This window comes from Rhinopithecus roxellana, chromosome 16, assembly GCF_007565055.1.
Source record: "Rhinopithecus roxellana isolate Shanxi Qingling chromosome 16, ASM756505v1, whole genome shotgun sequence".
Classification (NCBI taxonomy): domain Eukaryota; kingdom Metazoa; phylum Chordata; class Mammalia; order Primates; family Cercopithecidae; genus Rhinopithecus; species Rhinopithecus roxellana.
Genome location: NC_044564.1, coordinates 42,155,283 through 42,172,634, shown reverse-complemented (window position 1 = coordinate 42,172,634; position 17,352 = coordinate 42,155,283). Strand labels below are relative to the sequence as shown.

The 17,352-nt window shown below is 33.9% G+C and overlaps 1 protein-coding gene across 1 annotated transcript in view; it reads left to right on the top strand.

Annotated features, from left to right (window-relative positions):
* The window catches only part of VPS13A (vacuolar protein sorting 13 homolog A), a 257,283-nt gene that overhangs the window by 145,807 nt on the left and 94,124 nt on the right, over positions 1 to 17,352 (top strand). The window contains 11 exon segments of the mRNA XM_030919695.1: positions 2,543 to 2,696; positions 7,567 to 7,694; positions 8,077 to 8,246; positions 8,817 to 9,034; positions 9,723 to 9,955; positions 11,143 to 11,235; positions 11,726 to 12,082; positions 13,031 to 13,132; positions 14,569 to 14,727; positions 14,896 to 15,151; positions 16,462 to 16,622. Coding sequence (XP_030775555.1) covers positions 2,543 to 2,696; positions 7,567 to 7,694; positions 8,077 to 8,246; positions 8,817 to 9,034; positions 9,723 to 9,955; positions 11,143 to 11,235; positions 11,726 to 12,082; positions 13,031 to 13,132; positions 14,569 to 14,727; positions 14,896 to 15,151; positions 16,462 to 16,622 — 2,031 coding nt within the window.

The window sequence follows — 17,352 nt, the reverse complement described above, 5'->3', positions numbered from 1 at the left end:
ATAAAGTTGGTGCTTCCCTTACTCTAATTCACCTGAGTAGTTGGTTAGCTGCTGTTGCAGCTCACCCCAGAGCCCAGATATTTGTTCCCTCCTGGGCCTCATGTTCTGTGTCAGGGAGAGGCTAGAATCGGTTGTGAAATCAATTAGTCTAACGCATCCAGACCAAGTGGAGTAGCTTGTGATTTCTGACTTGTCACATTTTCGGTGGTTGCATACACAGTCTGTCCTGACATGTAGATACTGCAGATCAGCAGCCCCGGGATCCTTACAGTTCTTTGAACTTCCTCCACTGAGCTCCTGGCAAAAGTGAAGGAAGAGTGCCGGTTAATAATCAGTATTTGAGGTGCATACGATAGACAGATACTAACTGGAAGACATGGTTTAGAAGTTGTGATATTGAATTTCTGCTTATTATATGAACTGTTTTTGCAGTGCCTGCTACATAGTTACAAAATAAGCGTCATGAATAAAAGAATGAAGGAATGAAAGCTTAAAAAAACCCAAAACATTAGTAGTATGCATAAGGTACACATGGACTTAATTTTAAAACACTAAATTAGTGTATCATCTTTGAAATGCAGTCAAAGCTTAGTACAAGTAAAACTTGTTAAATATTGTGTGATTCAAATTATCTCCTTTGCGGAAGTGATAGCAACATATATACTCTGGGAGATTTCTTTAAGAAACCTACTTAATAAGTCCTTCTCCCCACCTCCCAGTTTCCCTATTTCTTTCTGTAAAAATTTTATTTATTAAGAGAAAACCATCATTTTAGAGATTTCAGACTTTTAAGTCAAATGTATATTCAGAACATAAAACATGATGGCATTATGAAAATCTTAGTAAGATAATAATGGCTGCTTTAACTTATAGCTTTAGCTGTCATAACAGCTAAAAATATAACTAATCCTTTTTGTTGTTTTGACAAACTTACAAGTGAGCCAAACTTAAAGATCTTTTTTACATGATTGCTGTTGTGTTAGGGTTCTCCAGAGAGAGACAGAGAGTGTGTGTGTATGTAAAGAGAGAGGGAAAAGGGAGAGACTTATTTTAAGGAGTTGGTGTACATTATTGAGGATGCCACCAAGTTCAAAATCTGCGGGGTAGGCCAGCAAGAAGGATACCCAGGGAACAGGTAGTGTTGGAGCTCAAGTCTGAAGGCAGTCTGCTGGCAGAATTCTTGCTTGGAGGAGGTCAGTCTCTTTCTATTAAAGGCTTCCAACTTCAATGCAAAGTGATTGGATGAGATCCACCTGCATTATGGAGTGTAATCTGATTTACCTAGAGTCTAGTGATTTAAATATTAATTTCATCTAAAAAATATTTTCACAGAAACATTTAATGTTTGACCACATACCTAGGTACTGTGACTGAGCCAAAGTGACATACAAAATTAACCATCACAGCTATTAAGGCAGGTCTTATGCTGTTGATTTGGGACTAAATTTGTAACAGCTAGGATCTGAAATTGGATCTTTATTTATTTTATTTTATTTTTTTTTTGAGACAGAGTCTCTGTTGCCCAGGCTAGAGGGCAGTGGCGTGATCTGGGCTCACTGCAAGGCAGTGGTGCAATCTAGGCTCACCGCAACCTCTGCCTCCAAGGTTCAAACAATTCTGCATCAGCCACCTGAGTAGCTGGGATTACAGGTGTGCACTATACCCGGCTAATTTTTGTATTTTCGGTAGAGTCGGAGTGTCACCATGTTGGCCCAGCTGTTCTCTAACTCCTGGCCTCAAGTGATCTGCCCGCCTGGGCTTACCAGAGTGCTGGACTTACAGGCGTGACCCACCGCATCTGGCCTGAAATTATTAGCTCTTTGAGTTAGTTCCTAGTTTCTATGTGGACCTAAGCATATTAACCATTTAGGTTCAGTGTCTTATAAATATGAATATCAGGATTGCATCGTTGGTGCACGGTTGTAATCCCAGCTTCTTGGGAGGCTGAGGTCGGAGGTTGAGCCCAGGAGTTTGAGGCTGCAGTGAGCTAGGATTGCATGACTGCATGCCAGCCTGGGTAACAGAATGAGACCCAGTCACTAACTACCTAACTAAAAATAAATAAATTTCAGGATTATATTCCATATACCTAGGACTTTTTCGAGATTCAAATAAAATAATTCATGTAAAACACATCGTGAACTCTTAAAATTTTTGATTAACCAAATGTATCATTTTTGATTATTCTACATTTGTAAAATGAGGTGCTTACTAACCAAAAAAATCCAAAGTAGATAGATAACTACTTAAAGTTCATTTTAAAGGTTTAAAATTACTAGATTATTTGGTACATTAATAATGAATAGTTCTTTATTCATAACTTCATTGGTGTTAGCACCTAATTTAGTTCTATATTTCACAAGCTACTAAAGAGCACATAGTCATTTAGAAAGCTGAATATTTCAGTTTGTAAAAATGTTTAATTGATGTGGTAGAGGATTGAAACAGTCTTTTCGTTTTTCTCGTCTGAGAATTTTAACTGTAGTTAAATCCTTCAGTGAAGTAGCAGTGCTAAAAAGAGCAAATCTTTTTTGTTTAACAGTTCATTCTTAGTCAAGAAGATATAACAACTATTTTTAAAACATTGCATGGCAATATATGGTATGAAAAAGATGGTAGTGCCTCACCTGCTGTAACAAAAGACCAATACATTGCCACTAGTGGAGTTACTACTAATGCTTCACACCATTCAGGAGGTATGTTTTTAAAACTTCAAATTTCTTCCTGCTTTCCTCTTTCTCTCTTTTTCTTCTATCTTCTTCCCTCTCCTTCCCTCTATCTTTTCCCTCCTTCCTCCCCTCTTTCTTCCTCCTTTCCTTCTTTCTTTCCTTCTTTTTCTTTAGTTTGGGCAAAATAAGATTTGTAAGTCTCTTTCTAATCAGCTCATTCCGTTCAGACATCTCTAAATTGTCCATTAGTCACTGTGTTGATTTTTTTTCTTTGAAAGTTCTTAGTCCTATTATAACAAAATTCCTCAATATATATTCATGTTTTCCTGACTTCCTTGTAGCTCCTCATTTTCCATTTTTCTCCCCTTCCCCCATCTTCTCCCTATCCCTAGTGTGGTATATATCCCAAACAAATCTTTTATATTGATATTAGGAATATCAGAGTATTCGAGGTGCAAAGAGAGGCTCATCATTAGTAGATGGTGGAGTTTAACAAATATTTGGGAGATGGATGGAATGGAGTAGAAGGAAGCAGAACTCAGAAAGAGGCTTCATCTAATGTTGGATCCAGTGTGCTCCATGGAATGTGGCTGGTTTCTGAGTTCAGCACCAGCACATACAGAGGGTTAGTTAGTCCTGGGATGACTTTGCTGCATAAGCATAAAGTTTTCATTCTGGCGTTATAGGGGATCCTCAGACTTACTTACCTCAAAATGAAACCTGCTAGTTCACAAGACTCACCTTTGCAAAGCCCTAAGGTATTACACAGCATTTTTACTCAGAGAATCCTAACAGAAAAACAGCTTTACATTTACAGCATTGTAGGAAACCCCACCCTTACTAGCTGGAATAATGAAACCAGTCCTTTATTGTTAAATGTGAATGGTCAGATATGAAGAAACTTGTAAAAAACCCAAGCATGAATGAAACTAAGATAAACAGAATAGTGTTTTCTGAAGGAAACAGATAGTTGAGGTGACAGAAAAGGAAGCAGACAAACAAAAAACAAACTCTGACATTCTAAGAGGATTTTGAGAAGATAGTATAAGAAATGGATCCCACTAGCACCACCAGCTCATCCAAGCATAGGACAGTTGCTGGAAATCTAAATATTATTGCTGAAAATTTGAAACAAAAACACTAAACATGGAATTAGAAGTATTGAGTTGGAATATTTGGTTGAGGCAATCTCCCATGACAGAGAAGAAAAAAGCACAGGGTGGAAAATGTGATCAAACTTAAGAGTGATGTTTTAGTTCAGAAAGTCCAATTCCAGAATCCGTGTTAGAGAAGAAATAATTGAGGAAATGGAAGGTAATTCTTTAAAGAAGGTAGTACTCTCCTTTTATCTGCAGGGAATGTGTTCCAAGACCCCAGTTGATGCCTGAAACTTTGGGTATTACCTATGTTTGGATAGTACCCAAACTATCTTTTTTCCTATACGTACATATGTGTGATAAAGTTTAATTTATAAATTAGGCACACTAAGAGTTGAACAACAACTAATAGAACAATTTTAACAATATACTGTAATAAAAGTTATGTGAATGTGGTCTGTCTCTCAAAGTATCTTAATATTTTCAGACGCCAGTTGACCTGACTGCAGGTAATTGAAAGTGCAGGTAAGGGAGAACTGCTGTAAACTGTCCAGACCTAAGTAAATATTAAAGGAAGCTCTTGGCTATAGTGAATCTACTGAGTTTCCAGCAGATTGGATAAACTAAGATTCCACATGCAAACACATTTTCATGAGATGTCAGAATGGTAAAGCTAAGATTTTTTGAAGTTTCAGAAAAAACAGGCTGCCTGTCAGGGACTTAGAAAAAAATGATTGCATGATTGATTTTTGTTGTTTTTATTTATCAATAAAACATGATGGAATAGAATCCCTGGATGGTAGAAGACAATGGAGGAATATATTCAAAATTCTAAGGAAAGTGGTTTTTGAAGCTCAGATTCTATACACAGCCAAGCCAATACCCAAAATGTGAAAAGAAAATAATTCTCAGATTTCCTGAGACTCTGTTTTCTTAGAGTTCTTCATACCCATTTGTAAAAGAAATTAGTCTGAAAATGTATTTCAGCAAGTCAGGGAATCTAGGAAAGAGGAAAATAGGGGGTTAAAAAAACCTAGGCCTACCCAGGAGTGCATTGAAAAGGAATCTCCAAATTATGTGTGAATAGGCTAGAAAGTAATTAGCTTTCATTAAAAAGTAAATGAGAATGCTTTAAGGAAAGAAAAAAAAGCCATGTGGAAGAATGTCTTATAGAAGAAAAATAGCATGCATTCCACATAGTATGTAGGATACAGAGTTAGCTATATTATATAACTGATATAGAGAGGAAAGTGTTTTCTGTTCTTAAGAAGAAATTTCTATACCATGGTGCAGAAGTGGACTAAATTTTGCATAATTTTGAGCCATTGTTAGAATGTGAGAAGAGAACCTCTTATTTTTCAGAGGTGCACTCACTGTGACAGTATAGCAGCAGAGGCAGTATTAGTGTAAGTCTCATTGAAAAATACTACGTGGTCATAGTTAAACAACACATCGAAGACTTCTTATGTAAATAAAAAAGTAAATGTTATGAACCGTGATAACTTAGAAGTAAAGACATTACTAAGCAAAGCTGTAAGGAGGAAGATGGTTCAGGGGAAACAAATAGTAAGGGCTTAAAGAGTGAGAGATAATGTCTGCAATTGATGTAACAAGAAATAGATGTTTGAATATGTTATTTTAATCGTTTTCTTCTGGAAATTTTTACACATATACCAAAGTAGAAGGAATAAGGTAATGAACCCACATGTATTCATCACCCGCTTTCACTCATTAATATCATGTGGCTGCTTTGTTAACTGCCCTCACTCTGCTCTTCCCCTTTCTTCCTCCAGCCTGTAAGATTATTTTAAAGCAAATCCCAGATATTATACCATTGAATGCTATTTTTCCGTAAGCAATAAGGACGTTACTTTTTAAATATAGTAACGTCATCACCCTAAAAATTAGCCATGATTCCTTGAGACCATGAAGATATCCACTTAGGGTTCATCTTTCTTCTAAATGACTCATTACAAGGTTTGTTTTTTTTTAAATAATGATAAAAGTGTCAATTCACAAAGAAGATGCAACAATCCTAAATGTGTATATACCTAATAACAGAACTGTAAAATATCTGCAGCAAAATTGACAGAACTAAAGAAGAAAATACACATATACAGAATCATAGTTGGGGATTTGAACACACCACTCTTAGTAAATGATAAGATATGGCAACAAACTTAATTAATGTAATATAATGTTACACTCACTTGCAGAATACATTTTTGTTTTTAAGTGGTTCCTGGAATGTTTACATTCTCTCCTTCTGTCACCCAGGCTGCAGTGGCGCGATCTTGGCTTACTGCAAGCTCCACCTCCTGGGTTGACGTCCTGCCTCAGCCTCCCGAGTAGCTGGGACTACAGGCGCCTGCCACCACGCCCGGCTAATTTTTTGTATTTTTAGTAGAGACGAGGTTTCACCGTGTTAGCCAGGATGGTCTCGATCTCCTGACCTCGTGATCCGTCCGCCCTGGCCTCCCAAAGTGCTGGGATTACAGGCGTGAGCCACCACGCCCCATCGTTCATATTATTTATCAGGAAAATTTCACATTTCACCAGATGAGATAAGTTGTAGAAGACTGACAACACGAAAGGTTGATGAGAATGTGGAACAGCTGCAGTTCTCACGGACTACTGATAGGAATGTGAAATAGTATAACCACTTTGGCAAAGAGTTTGGCAGTTAACATGTACCTACCTTTAACGGAGCAATTCCAGACCTAGGTATTTACTCCCACTGCACCCCAAAATAAGTATATATATACACAAAATGACTCATTTAGGAATACGTATAGCAGATTTACTTATAGTAGCCCAAATCTGGAAACAACTCAAATCTTCATCAATAAGAGGGATAAACTCTTTTCATAGAGTGCATGACTAGCTGTAAGAGTGAACTACTTACTTGTACATGGAACAACATGGTTGAATCTCGAAAACATTATGTTGACTGAAAGAAGCCACACATAAAATTGTACAATCTGTATGACTCCATTTATATGGAATTTTAAAATATACAAAACTCATATATGATGATTGAAATTAGAATGGTAGAGAGGTTGGGGATTGGCTAGCAAGTGTTAAGAGGGAACTTTCTAGAGGGATATAAGTGTTCAGTATCTTAATTGAAGTGGTGGTTATGTGGATATATACACTTACCAAATTTCATCAAATAGTTCATATAAGATACGTGTATTTCATTGTATGTAAATTTTTATCACAATTGAAAATACATTATCTGGCATGATGGTACTTTTCTCTGAAGTTAGATATAACGAGAATTAGAAAGTGGTGTGTTTTAATTTTAAGCTCATTTAATATGTGCATATAATGCCTTGATTCAAAATTTAAATGTAGAAAACAAATTTTGGATTCTTCTCATAAGTAGAAAAATTTTTTAAATGTCTCTTGGTTTTAGTTTTTTAAAGTAAAATTTGAGTACTGAATTATGTGCCAGGTACTGTAGTATGCATTTTACATGTGCTATTTTACTTAATCCCCAAAACATATTCAGTGATTAGGTCTATTTTTCCTTGGAACAGAACAGTAGTGGAAACAGAAGCATCAAAGGGAAACAGAAACACCAAGTGTTCAATTAATATTCCCAAATTATTATGGAAAGAGTCCTAAGCCAGAAGTTAACTGAGTTTTACATGTGAATTTCCTAGTATTTTATTTTCTTGAACGTCATTTTACTATACCTGTTTAATTAATAATTCTATTAAATCTATTTCAAGGGTATTTTAATGAGCTAATTTTTAATGTATTTTCTTTTATTAAATAACTTTAATTTTTTCAAGGAGCAACTGTGGTGACAGCTGCCGTGGTAGAAGTACATTCACGTGCCTCCCTAGTTAAGACAACACTGAACATGAGCTTCAAAACTGATTATCTCACCATGGTGCTGTATAGTCCAGGTCCTAAACAAGTAAGTCCAGGAAGAAAAGAAAATGTATTTTCACTTGTGAAATTTGCATAGGTAGATGTTTTTAAAGTAAAAAATGTTAATATTTAACATGTATTTTGTAGTCTGTCCCTCTGAGAAAGATGGTTGATCTTTTTACTTTAATAATAATTGTAACCATTTCCCTTTTAAATGAGTTATCTATCATGTAGCTAATAATATGAAAAATAAATTGTAAAATTAAAGTGATATGTATATATTTTTGGCCTTTCATTAGAGCCCTTTGGAGACAGAGAATTTTGATGTTTGTTATAAGCAGAGGCAATACTTTGTAGTAGTTCATATCATAAAATACACTTTAGACTTGTGTTTCTGTGCAATTTTGTATTGATTTCTCCTTTCATAGGCTTCCTTTACAGATGTTCGGGATCCTTCTCTGAAACTTGCTGAATTTAAATTGGAGAATATTATAAGTACTTTAAAAATGTATACAGATGACTCAACATTTTCTTCCTTCTCATTAAAAAACTGTATTTTAGATGATAAAAGGCCTCATGTCAAGAAAGCAACTCCTCGGTATGTATTGTAATGATGTTCTAAGGTTTTAATTGAGAAATTGTTGATATATTTTACAGAATTCATTTCCAGAGTTGCATGTTCATTTTCTGAGTGCATCCTAGGTTCCTTAAAGCTTCAATTCAATCAACTCGTAGTACTCAGTTAACATTTAAAATGTCCTGGTTCTGTTATGTGCTATTCTTACTGAATAATTGATAGATTGGTTGAGTAAATAGAAATAATCAGTGCAATTAAATTGGTTTTTACATTATTTAAATTACATTCTCTAATATAAATTATTGTTAATCTATGCTAATTGCAATGGGAAGTACATGAAAAATTGAAAAGAAAAAATATCCTGAGATTCAAACTCGTAATTTATTGAACATACACTTCCTAATTTATGATACATTTGTGTTTCAGAAATTTCGTTGTTTGGAACACTTTATGGATCTTCCCAAGAGACATGACTTCAGAATGCTTTTTTTTTTTTTTGTCAGTGAAAGAGATAAGAGGTCTTTAAGTTTTACTCGTATGTTTGATTACTTCTAAGTTACTCATGTAAGGAATTGTTACTGTATTTTCCAGAATGATAGGACTGACTGTTGGTTTTGACAAAAAAGACATGATGGATATAAAGTACAGGAAAGTCAGAGATGGCTGTGTGACTGATGCAGTCTTTCAAGAAATGTATATTTGTGCAAGTGTAGAATTTCTGCAGACTGTTGCAAATGTCTTTCTTGAGGCCTACACCACAGGCACTGCTGTAGAAACCAGTGTGCAAACATGGACTGCTAAGGAAGAAGGTTAGTTATTGGCTAAAATATTTAATATTTGTTTTATTGAAGTACTACAACAGGGCTTACCTTGATTAGCCTTTTAGATCATCAAGGTAAATGCTTTAAGAAATTAAAATTTTATTTTTCAGAGTAGAAGGAAAACCTTAATGTGTTTTCTGGGAGGTTGTATAGTTTGCATTTTTTAAAGGTGTGAATATGAAACCTATGTTAGAATAAGTAATTGTACTTCTCTTCAGGCAGTAACATGAAGGAATTTGTCTAGTGGAAAAAAACAAGCGAGCGAATAATGAACCAACCATACCTTTTCACAATTAAGATAATATTCAATTTAAAGCACTCATTTATTTTTCTTGTATTTATTCCTAGCTTTTAACATATGGTTTCTCTATTATCTTTTTGTAATATGTCATTTACTGTGGTATAGTAGAAAGAGTATCAAGTTGAGAGTTGGAAACTAGATTAGTGTCTAGGCTTTCCAATTAAATAGTGGAGATTCCCCCTCATTTAAAAATGTTCTCATGCCTATAGCTTCTTCAAATCTTTACTAAGGGTTGTAGTTGATTCCTTTGGAATCTAAGATTCTTTTATTTTACTTTTTACTATTATTTCATTTTATTATTTTCTTATAAATAATAAATTATTCATAATATATAGCAAATATTTTAATTTATTAATTTATTTTTATTTGTTTTAGTACCTACGCAGGAATCAGAGAAGTGGGAAATTAATGTTATTATTAAAAATCCTGAAATTGTGTTTGTGGCTGACATGACAAAAAATGATGCTCCTGCCTTAGTCATTACAACACAATGTGAAGTTTGCTATAAAGGTAACCTTGAAAATAGCACAATGACTGCTGCTATTAAAGATCTCCAAGTGAGAGCCTGCCCGTTTCTTCCAGTCAAGAGAAAAGGCAAAGTCACTACTGTGAGTTAACTATCCGACCATCTGCTTAATTGTAAACTGTTTGGGATGTAGTGGATACCATTTTAGGAAACAAAAGCTACCTACATGTTTTCCAATCCTTGCTCTGTAAAATGTCTTTCTCTCTGCTTAGAGAGCTTAGCTTAGAATGTTGTTGACCAGCTTTGAAACTCTTTCATTCTTCCAGATGTTGCTCATTATTGTTACTATTTGTGGGAATATTCTCAGTAAAAAGTTGGGTTCATCTTGATGCTTTTCAGTTAAGATCTTACTTTGACTTTCTAATCATGTCAATTCCAAATAGCTACTTTCTGCCAGTTGCTCGCTGTGTTCAGTTTTATTGTTTTAATTTTTTTCTCCCATTTGGATGTTTTTGCTCAAATAATGCGTTTTTCCTTGTCTCCATGTAACGTCATTTGAACTTTCGGCCATTTGCTTTGACATAGTTCACGTTGATACTTTACTCTCTAGTAACCTCTTGGCCTTCCTCCTCTTTATAACTCTACCTAAAATTCATTCCTTTACAGACATCTTTTCAAGTGAACTGACTGACTCCCAGCAAATTCTTACAAAAATATTTAAACTTCTAAAGGAGTAATAGAAACATATGTTTTTGTTTGTTTCTTTGTATTTTTTTCCTGATGCTTGGTATGCATCTACAGAAGCATAAATGTTCTAAACATTGTCACCATATAAATATAAGATGTAATTTTGATACAGTGAATACATATATATTAGTTAGGATGTAAGATAAACTGTTGCCCACATTTGCAAGACAGTTGGCCCTCCACTAAGCAAAGAGAGAGAATAGAAAATGGAGGGTATACCAATTCTCTCTTAGGTTTTGACTTAGAAGTTTTACATATATATTTCTTCTGTTCACATCTTTTTTGGCTTGAACGTAGCTATATGACCACACTTTGCTGCAATAAAGGTTGGAGAATGTGGTATTTTTTTCCGAGCTACCTTGTGCTCAGATAAAACTTATATTACTGTGGAAGAATAGAACAGATATTAGGTTCTAGAGGTCCTTCCTATGGGATAATTAAGGAGTGTATTATTAAGTAACTTTTTAAATAGTTATTTTTACTAACTCGTTTATTTGACATATCTATTACTAGGAAAGTCTTTAAATAGAAATATTTTTATATTTAAACATTAGTTTAGTGGTATTGATTTTTCTCTCATAGGTTTTGCAGCCCTGTGACTTGTTTTATCAAACTACTCAGACAGGTACAGATCCACAAGTGATCGATATGTCAGTAAAATCCCTGACACTAAAGGTAAATTAAAATATAATCATTTGAATATTCAGTGCACTTAAAAAAAGTAGAAAAGCCTAGAAAGTTATTATAGCAAGTCTTTTCATTGTTAGGCAAACAAAATAGATGTATTTGTGTTTTTGAAAATATATTTTTATGAGATATTTATAAAGTAACATTATTTAATACACATAATGAATGTTATTCTGTATTTTATTATTTACATTTGTGTGGTTAACATCTAATATCCCTAATAAATGTTATTGAAATTATTTTATACTTCATCAGTTTAATAATATCTGCAAGATTCGTGTAAATATTTTAACAAGTCACAATTAGTTATGGTAATTTAAAAAATTGTATAAACAATAGTTTCTACTATTTTGTGGGAGTAATGTTAATTCAGTATTTAATTTCTCATAATCCTTCAGCAAGTATATTTAATATTTCTTGAAGTAGTATGTTTCAAAGTATTTTGTACAGGTTTATCATTAGTTTTTTTTCCATTTAGGTTTCACCAGTTATTATAAATACTATGATTACCATAACTTCAGCACTGTATACAACTAAGGAAACCATCCCAGAAGAAACAGCTTCTTCTACTGCACATTTATGGGAAAAGAAGGATACAAAGACTTTAAAAATGTGGTTTCTTGAAGAATCAAATGAAACTGAAAAAATAGCTCCCACAACTGAATTGGTACCCAAAGGCGAGATGATAAAAATGAACATTGATTCTATTTTTATAGTTCTTGAGGCTGGAATTGGTCATAGAACAGTGCCTATGCTTCTGGCAAAGTCACGTTTTTCAGGGGAAGGCAAAAACTGGAGTTCCCTAATAAATCTGCACTGTCAGCTTGAGCTAGAAGTAAGCATATTTTTCCAGTTTTATAACAGATAATGATACATTTGGAATATTATGGAATCTTATGTAGCTATTTAAATTAAACTTATTGTAAATATGATGTTGGGTCAAAAACTTTTAGAAAAAAGTTTTCAAATTTTGCCCTTGAATAAATTGCTTTTATGTATACATTCCTTTCACTTTAAAAGTACATATCCACATTAACTTTATATTTCAACTGATTTTATCAACTTAAAGGTAATATATTATTTGACAGTTGTTGATTAGATTGAGAATTCTTTTTTTTAAGAGTTAAAGTTGAGGCTAGGCCCAATGACTCACACCTGTAATCCCAGCACTTTGGGAGGCCAAAGCAGAAGGATCGCTTGAGCCCAGGAGTTCAAGATCAGCCTGGGCAACATGGTGAAACCTTGTTTCTACTAAAAATACAAAAAATTAGCCAGTGGTGGTAGCTCACACCTGTAGTCTCAGCTATTCAAGAGACTGAGGTGGGAGGATCACTTGAGAATAGCTGGGAAGTCGAGGCTGCATGAGCTGAGATCGTGCCACTGCACTCCAGGCTGGGGGACATAGTGAGACCCAGCCTCAAAAAAAGAAAAGTTAAAGTTGAATATCTTGTTTTTTTTTTAAGGATATAGACAGAATTTCTGAATATGTGGATAATAATCTCTTCTGATAGAAATATAAAGAGTTAGAAAGATATGCCTTATACTTTTATATAATGTAGAATCAAGGAAAGATGCTTTAAAGGGGGTTTTATCTGGACTAAATTGTGAAGAGCGAATATGTACTATGAAGTTAGCCAGGTGAGGAAAATGCTGAGGGAGTGTTTATAGGAAGCTACTGAATGGCTTGTAAACTGGTTTTCATATAGAAGAAATAACGGGGCTAAAAAACATGATGGGAAACAGGATGGAAGATCATTTTTAATTTAAAAAATTCTCTCTGTAGGTGCATTATTTTAATGAAATGTTTGGTGTATGGGAGCCTTTGCTTGAACCCTTAGAAATTGATCAGACTGAGGATTTTAGACCATGGAATCTTGGTATCAAGGTATATATATATGTGTGTGTGTGTGTATATATATGTATGTATTTTAAAAGACTACTTTTTTTAAGAACAGATTTAGGTTCACAGCAAAATTGGGAAGAAGGAACAGAGATTTCCCATATACCCCCTACTTGTGCACATGTATAGCTTCCCCCTTTAACATTCCCCCATCAGTGTATATTTGAAGTCTGAAAAAATTTTCCAAAATTGAAAATGTTTATACCATACTAGACACTTTATTTTAATCACAACAAACTTCAGGTTGTCTCTTCGTGGGCCTTGCCCACATGCTTCCTTGTTTGCCCTCTTAATATAATTTTCAAATCTCAGGCCAGTGTTCCCTATGCTTCTAATACAATTATGTAACAAGTATTATGTGCCAGATACAACAACTCTTGGAGGAAGATAGAGTTTTTATCCCTAGTTTGACTTGTGAAGGGACTGAGACCAGGGACGTTAAGAGACTTCTTGAAGTAATAATAGCTACAGAGTGGAAGAGGTAGGATGCAAATCCAGCTGCAGAGGGGTTAAATCCACTCTAAACCACTATACTATAATGCCTCTGTCATCTTCTTGTAAGTTGTTGTCTATCCTGAGTTTCCTTCATCCTCTGGGGAGGTGTATATGTGTGCGTGTGTGTGCAAGAATATATATTATTTGTTTGAAATATATTGTGTTTTTATATAATCATGAGAATCGGGGCCTTTAGATGGATGAAATTTTGCTTCTGAAGTAAGAGACTGCAGAATTACTCACATGTTTCCTACCTAATAATGACTTGGTCAACCTGCAGACAGATTTTCAGCGGCTTAAAGCCAGTTAAAGTAACAGCAGAGGTGGCTAGCTTAGCATGTTGAGCTGTTTTCATATTAGATCATTTAATTTTATTTTACAGATAATTTAGATGAAGGATTTGAAAATGAATTCCTTGGTGGTTTTTAGGTTAGAATACACATGGTCAGTGGATCTGTGACTCCTAAAAAATGGTAAAGGGTATTGATTCTTATGAGCTCTAGGTTTATAAAACTGTTCTGCTACTATTATCTGCCTTTGTAAGTCTCCATGTTTCTGTTCTGTATTATTAGCATGACCAATACATTAAGTTACTTTTTTCTGAGTTTTTATGTTGCTTTGAAGTATGTGCTTTTATATTCAGATGCCAGGTACACATAGTAATTCTAGGTCTTTATTTTTCCTTCTGAATTATATCTGCCAGTTTACTATCACTGAGGATGACATGATTTATTTTCTCTAATATTTCTGTCTTGTGTGACCTTAGTTGGCTGATGTCCAAGTAATTTCAGTAAGGCAGTAGAACTTACTGAAATTAGAAAAGATAAAATGTACTGATCTCTCTAATGTTGTTATTGAGATTTGTCTAGTTATGTTGTGTTCCTAGAAATAATTTTTTCTTGTATTTCTATAATTTATCATTTTAGATGAAAAAGAAAGCCAAAAAGGCCATTGTTGAGTCAGATCCTGAAGAAGAAAACTACAAAGTGCCAGAATATAAAACTGTCATTAGTTTCCATTCAAAAGACCAATTAAACATTACATTATCCAAATGTGGTCTTGTGATGTTAAATAATTTAGTCAAGGTAAGAAAAGAAATTTGAAACTTTAAATATTGAGATACTTGTCTGAGTTGATCTGTCTGTTGAATAAGAAGTTTAATGACTTAGTTATTTGTCATTTGTCCTCTACTGTTCTCCTTGTCATTTAATTTTATACATTTCATTTTATTTAAGATAACTCTTTCTTATTAGGCATTTACAGAAGCTGCCACTGGATCTTCAGCTGACTTCGTAAAGGATCTAGCACCATTTATAATTTTAAATTCCCTTGGACTTACTATCTCTGTTTCGCCAAGTGATTCTTTCAGTGTACTCAACATTCCTATGGCAAAATCATATGTATTGAAAAATGAAGAAAGTTTAAGTATGGATTATGTCCGAACCAAGGACAATGATCATTTCAATGCAATGACTAGCCTAAGCAGCAAACTCTTCTTCATTCTTCTTAGTAAGTAGTTGCTATATTACCTTCCTGGGGCTTTTTTGTTTTAAATTACAATTTACATGCTATTTTACTCTTTTGTAGAATCTTAGCAAGGTTTTGTTTTGTTTTGTTTTAATCTCCTTTCTAATAGGTCAAGAACTGTTTTTTGTCTTTGCAGTGTCTTGGTTGCAGTGTGTCATTACTAAAACTTTGTATTCCAAACTTTTTCTTTATCCACTGCATTATTCAGAGCATGGCAATTTACTGCTTTGTTGTTGGGAGGAAAAGTATTAGATCTCGCCCTCGTTCAGCTTTTATAGACCGTAGATGTTTAGATGTTTGTGGGGATTCTTTTATTCACATTTGGTATCACTTGATAGTATTCCACTAGTTTTGCAACTGAATGAATTCAAAGTTTGAATTCATGCAAATGGCAATTTTTAATGGTTTTAGGATTTGAAATAGTTTTTTTTTTTTTTTTTTATGTTCTGCCTATTGAGATGAAGGTTTTTTCCTTTGTCTTTTCTGCTTCCTAGAAGTTTTTCATTTTTATTGGAGGTGAAATATATACATTCTTAAATTATCATAATATGTAGTCATTGTGAAGTTAAATAGTCCCAAAGCCTCACCTACACCACTTTTTGATACTCTGACATTTAAGTAGTTATTGAGGAGGGCATCATTTAGAAGATTAATTAGACATGGGAGGGTAGGCTACTAAAATAGCTTGTGTTTCTAGTTAGAAAATAACGTGTAACAGGTGTTTCAGGTATTGTCATAATGTTGTAATTAATGTTCTCATAAATTTTACCTCTTTTACATTTTTATGAATGGGATGGTAAATGAAATTTATGCAAGTAAGTAATTTCATCCCCGATACAACATGTGTTTTAGGTAAATATATATAAAATTTTGCGTAATCAAGTCCAAGATATAAAGGAAAAATGACACAAGTTGTTGGAAAAATTAAAAACAAAAATTGTAGTCACCTTGATATTTACCAGTGTCTACCAAAAGCTATTAAGCCCTGGTTATTCTTACAGCAAGCCAGAGATCAGTATTCTTGTATTTTATAGTACTTGCTCTCATTACTCATTTTGGAAAGGTTTGCTATTGTTGTCTTGGGTTAAACTCCTGAATGGGATTTTTTAATGAACGCTGTGGAAATATATGGTGGCTTCTTAAAATATCCCTTTCACGGACTATATCCGAAGACTTTAGTGACTATTATTTATAAGTTTAAGAATCATCTGAAATTTCTAATATATAACATATGTAAAATTAATATTTAATGAATTATAATAAAAACTTTTAAACATACTTATTTAATTTAGCACCTGTTAACCATTCTACTGCTGATAAGATTCCTTTAACAAAAGTGGGACGACGTCTGTACACTGTAAGACACAGAGAGTCTGGAGTTGAAAGATCTATTGTTTGTCAAATTGATACAGTGGAAGGAAGTAAGAAGGTCACAATTCGCTCCCCAGTGCAGGTATGAAATGATCAATTTTGGGGGATGTCCTGTTATGCATATCTGTGTACTAATAAAATTAAAAAAGGAGAAAAACACCAAAGCAAATTATTACTGAAAGAATATAAACCGTAACAGAAATACAGCTGATATCAAAAGAAGAGTCACTACCAGCAGTTGCGCTACTCAGATATGACCAGTGGTAGGAATTTGTTTGATATACTTATAATTTTTTAATAGGAATATTTTGTAAAATCTTCTTAGGGTATTTTTTATAAATAAAATACTCATCAGTGTTTTGCTTTAGGTCTTTGTAATGTATTTATATCCTTTCTATTTGATTAGATAATTCTTAGAAAAATAAAATTTTACAGCTTTGTTGAGGTATGTACAATAAACTACATATATTTAAAGTTGATGACTTTTGACACAAAAATCCACCTTTGAAAGCTTCATCACAGTCAAGGTAATGAACACATTTATTTCTTAGAAAAATTTTCTATTTCCCCACTTTCCCATTCCCAGGCATCCACTGATCTGTCCTCATTGTACATTAGTTATATGGCCTAGGACTTTACATAAGTTGAATACAGTACAGATGGAGTTTGACTTTCATTCAGAAAAATTTTGTATGTGTATCCGTGTTGTTACATGCAGTTACATGTTGTTTCTCAGTAGTCATCTTTATATGGATATGCCACATATCCATTTTGAGTGAACCTTGGTATACAGTGTGAGGTTAAGAATTGAG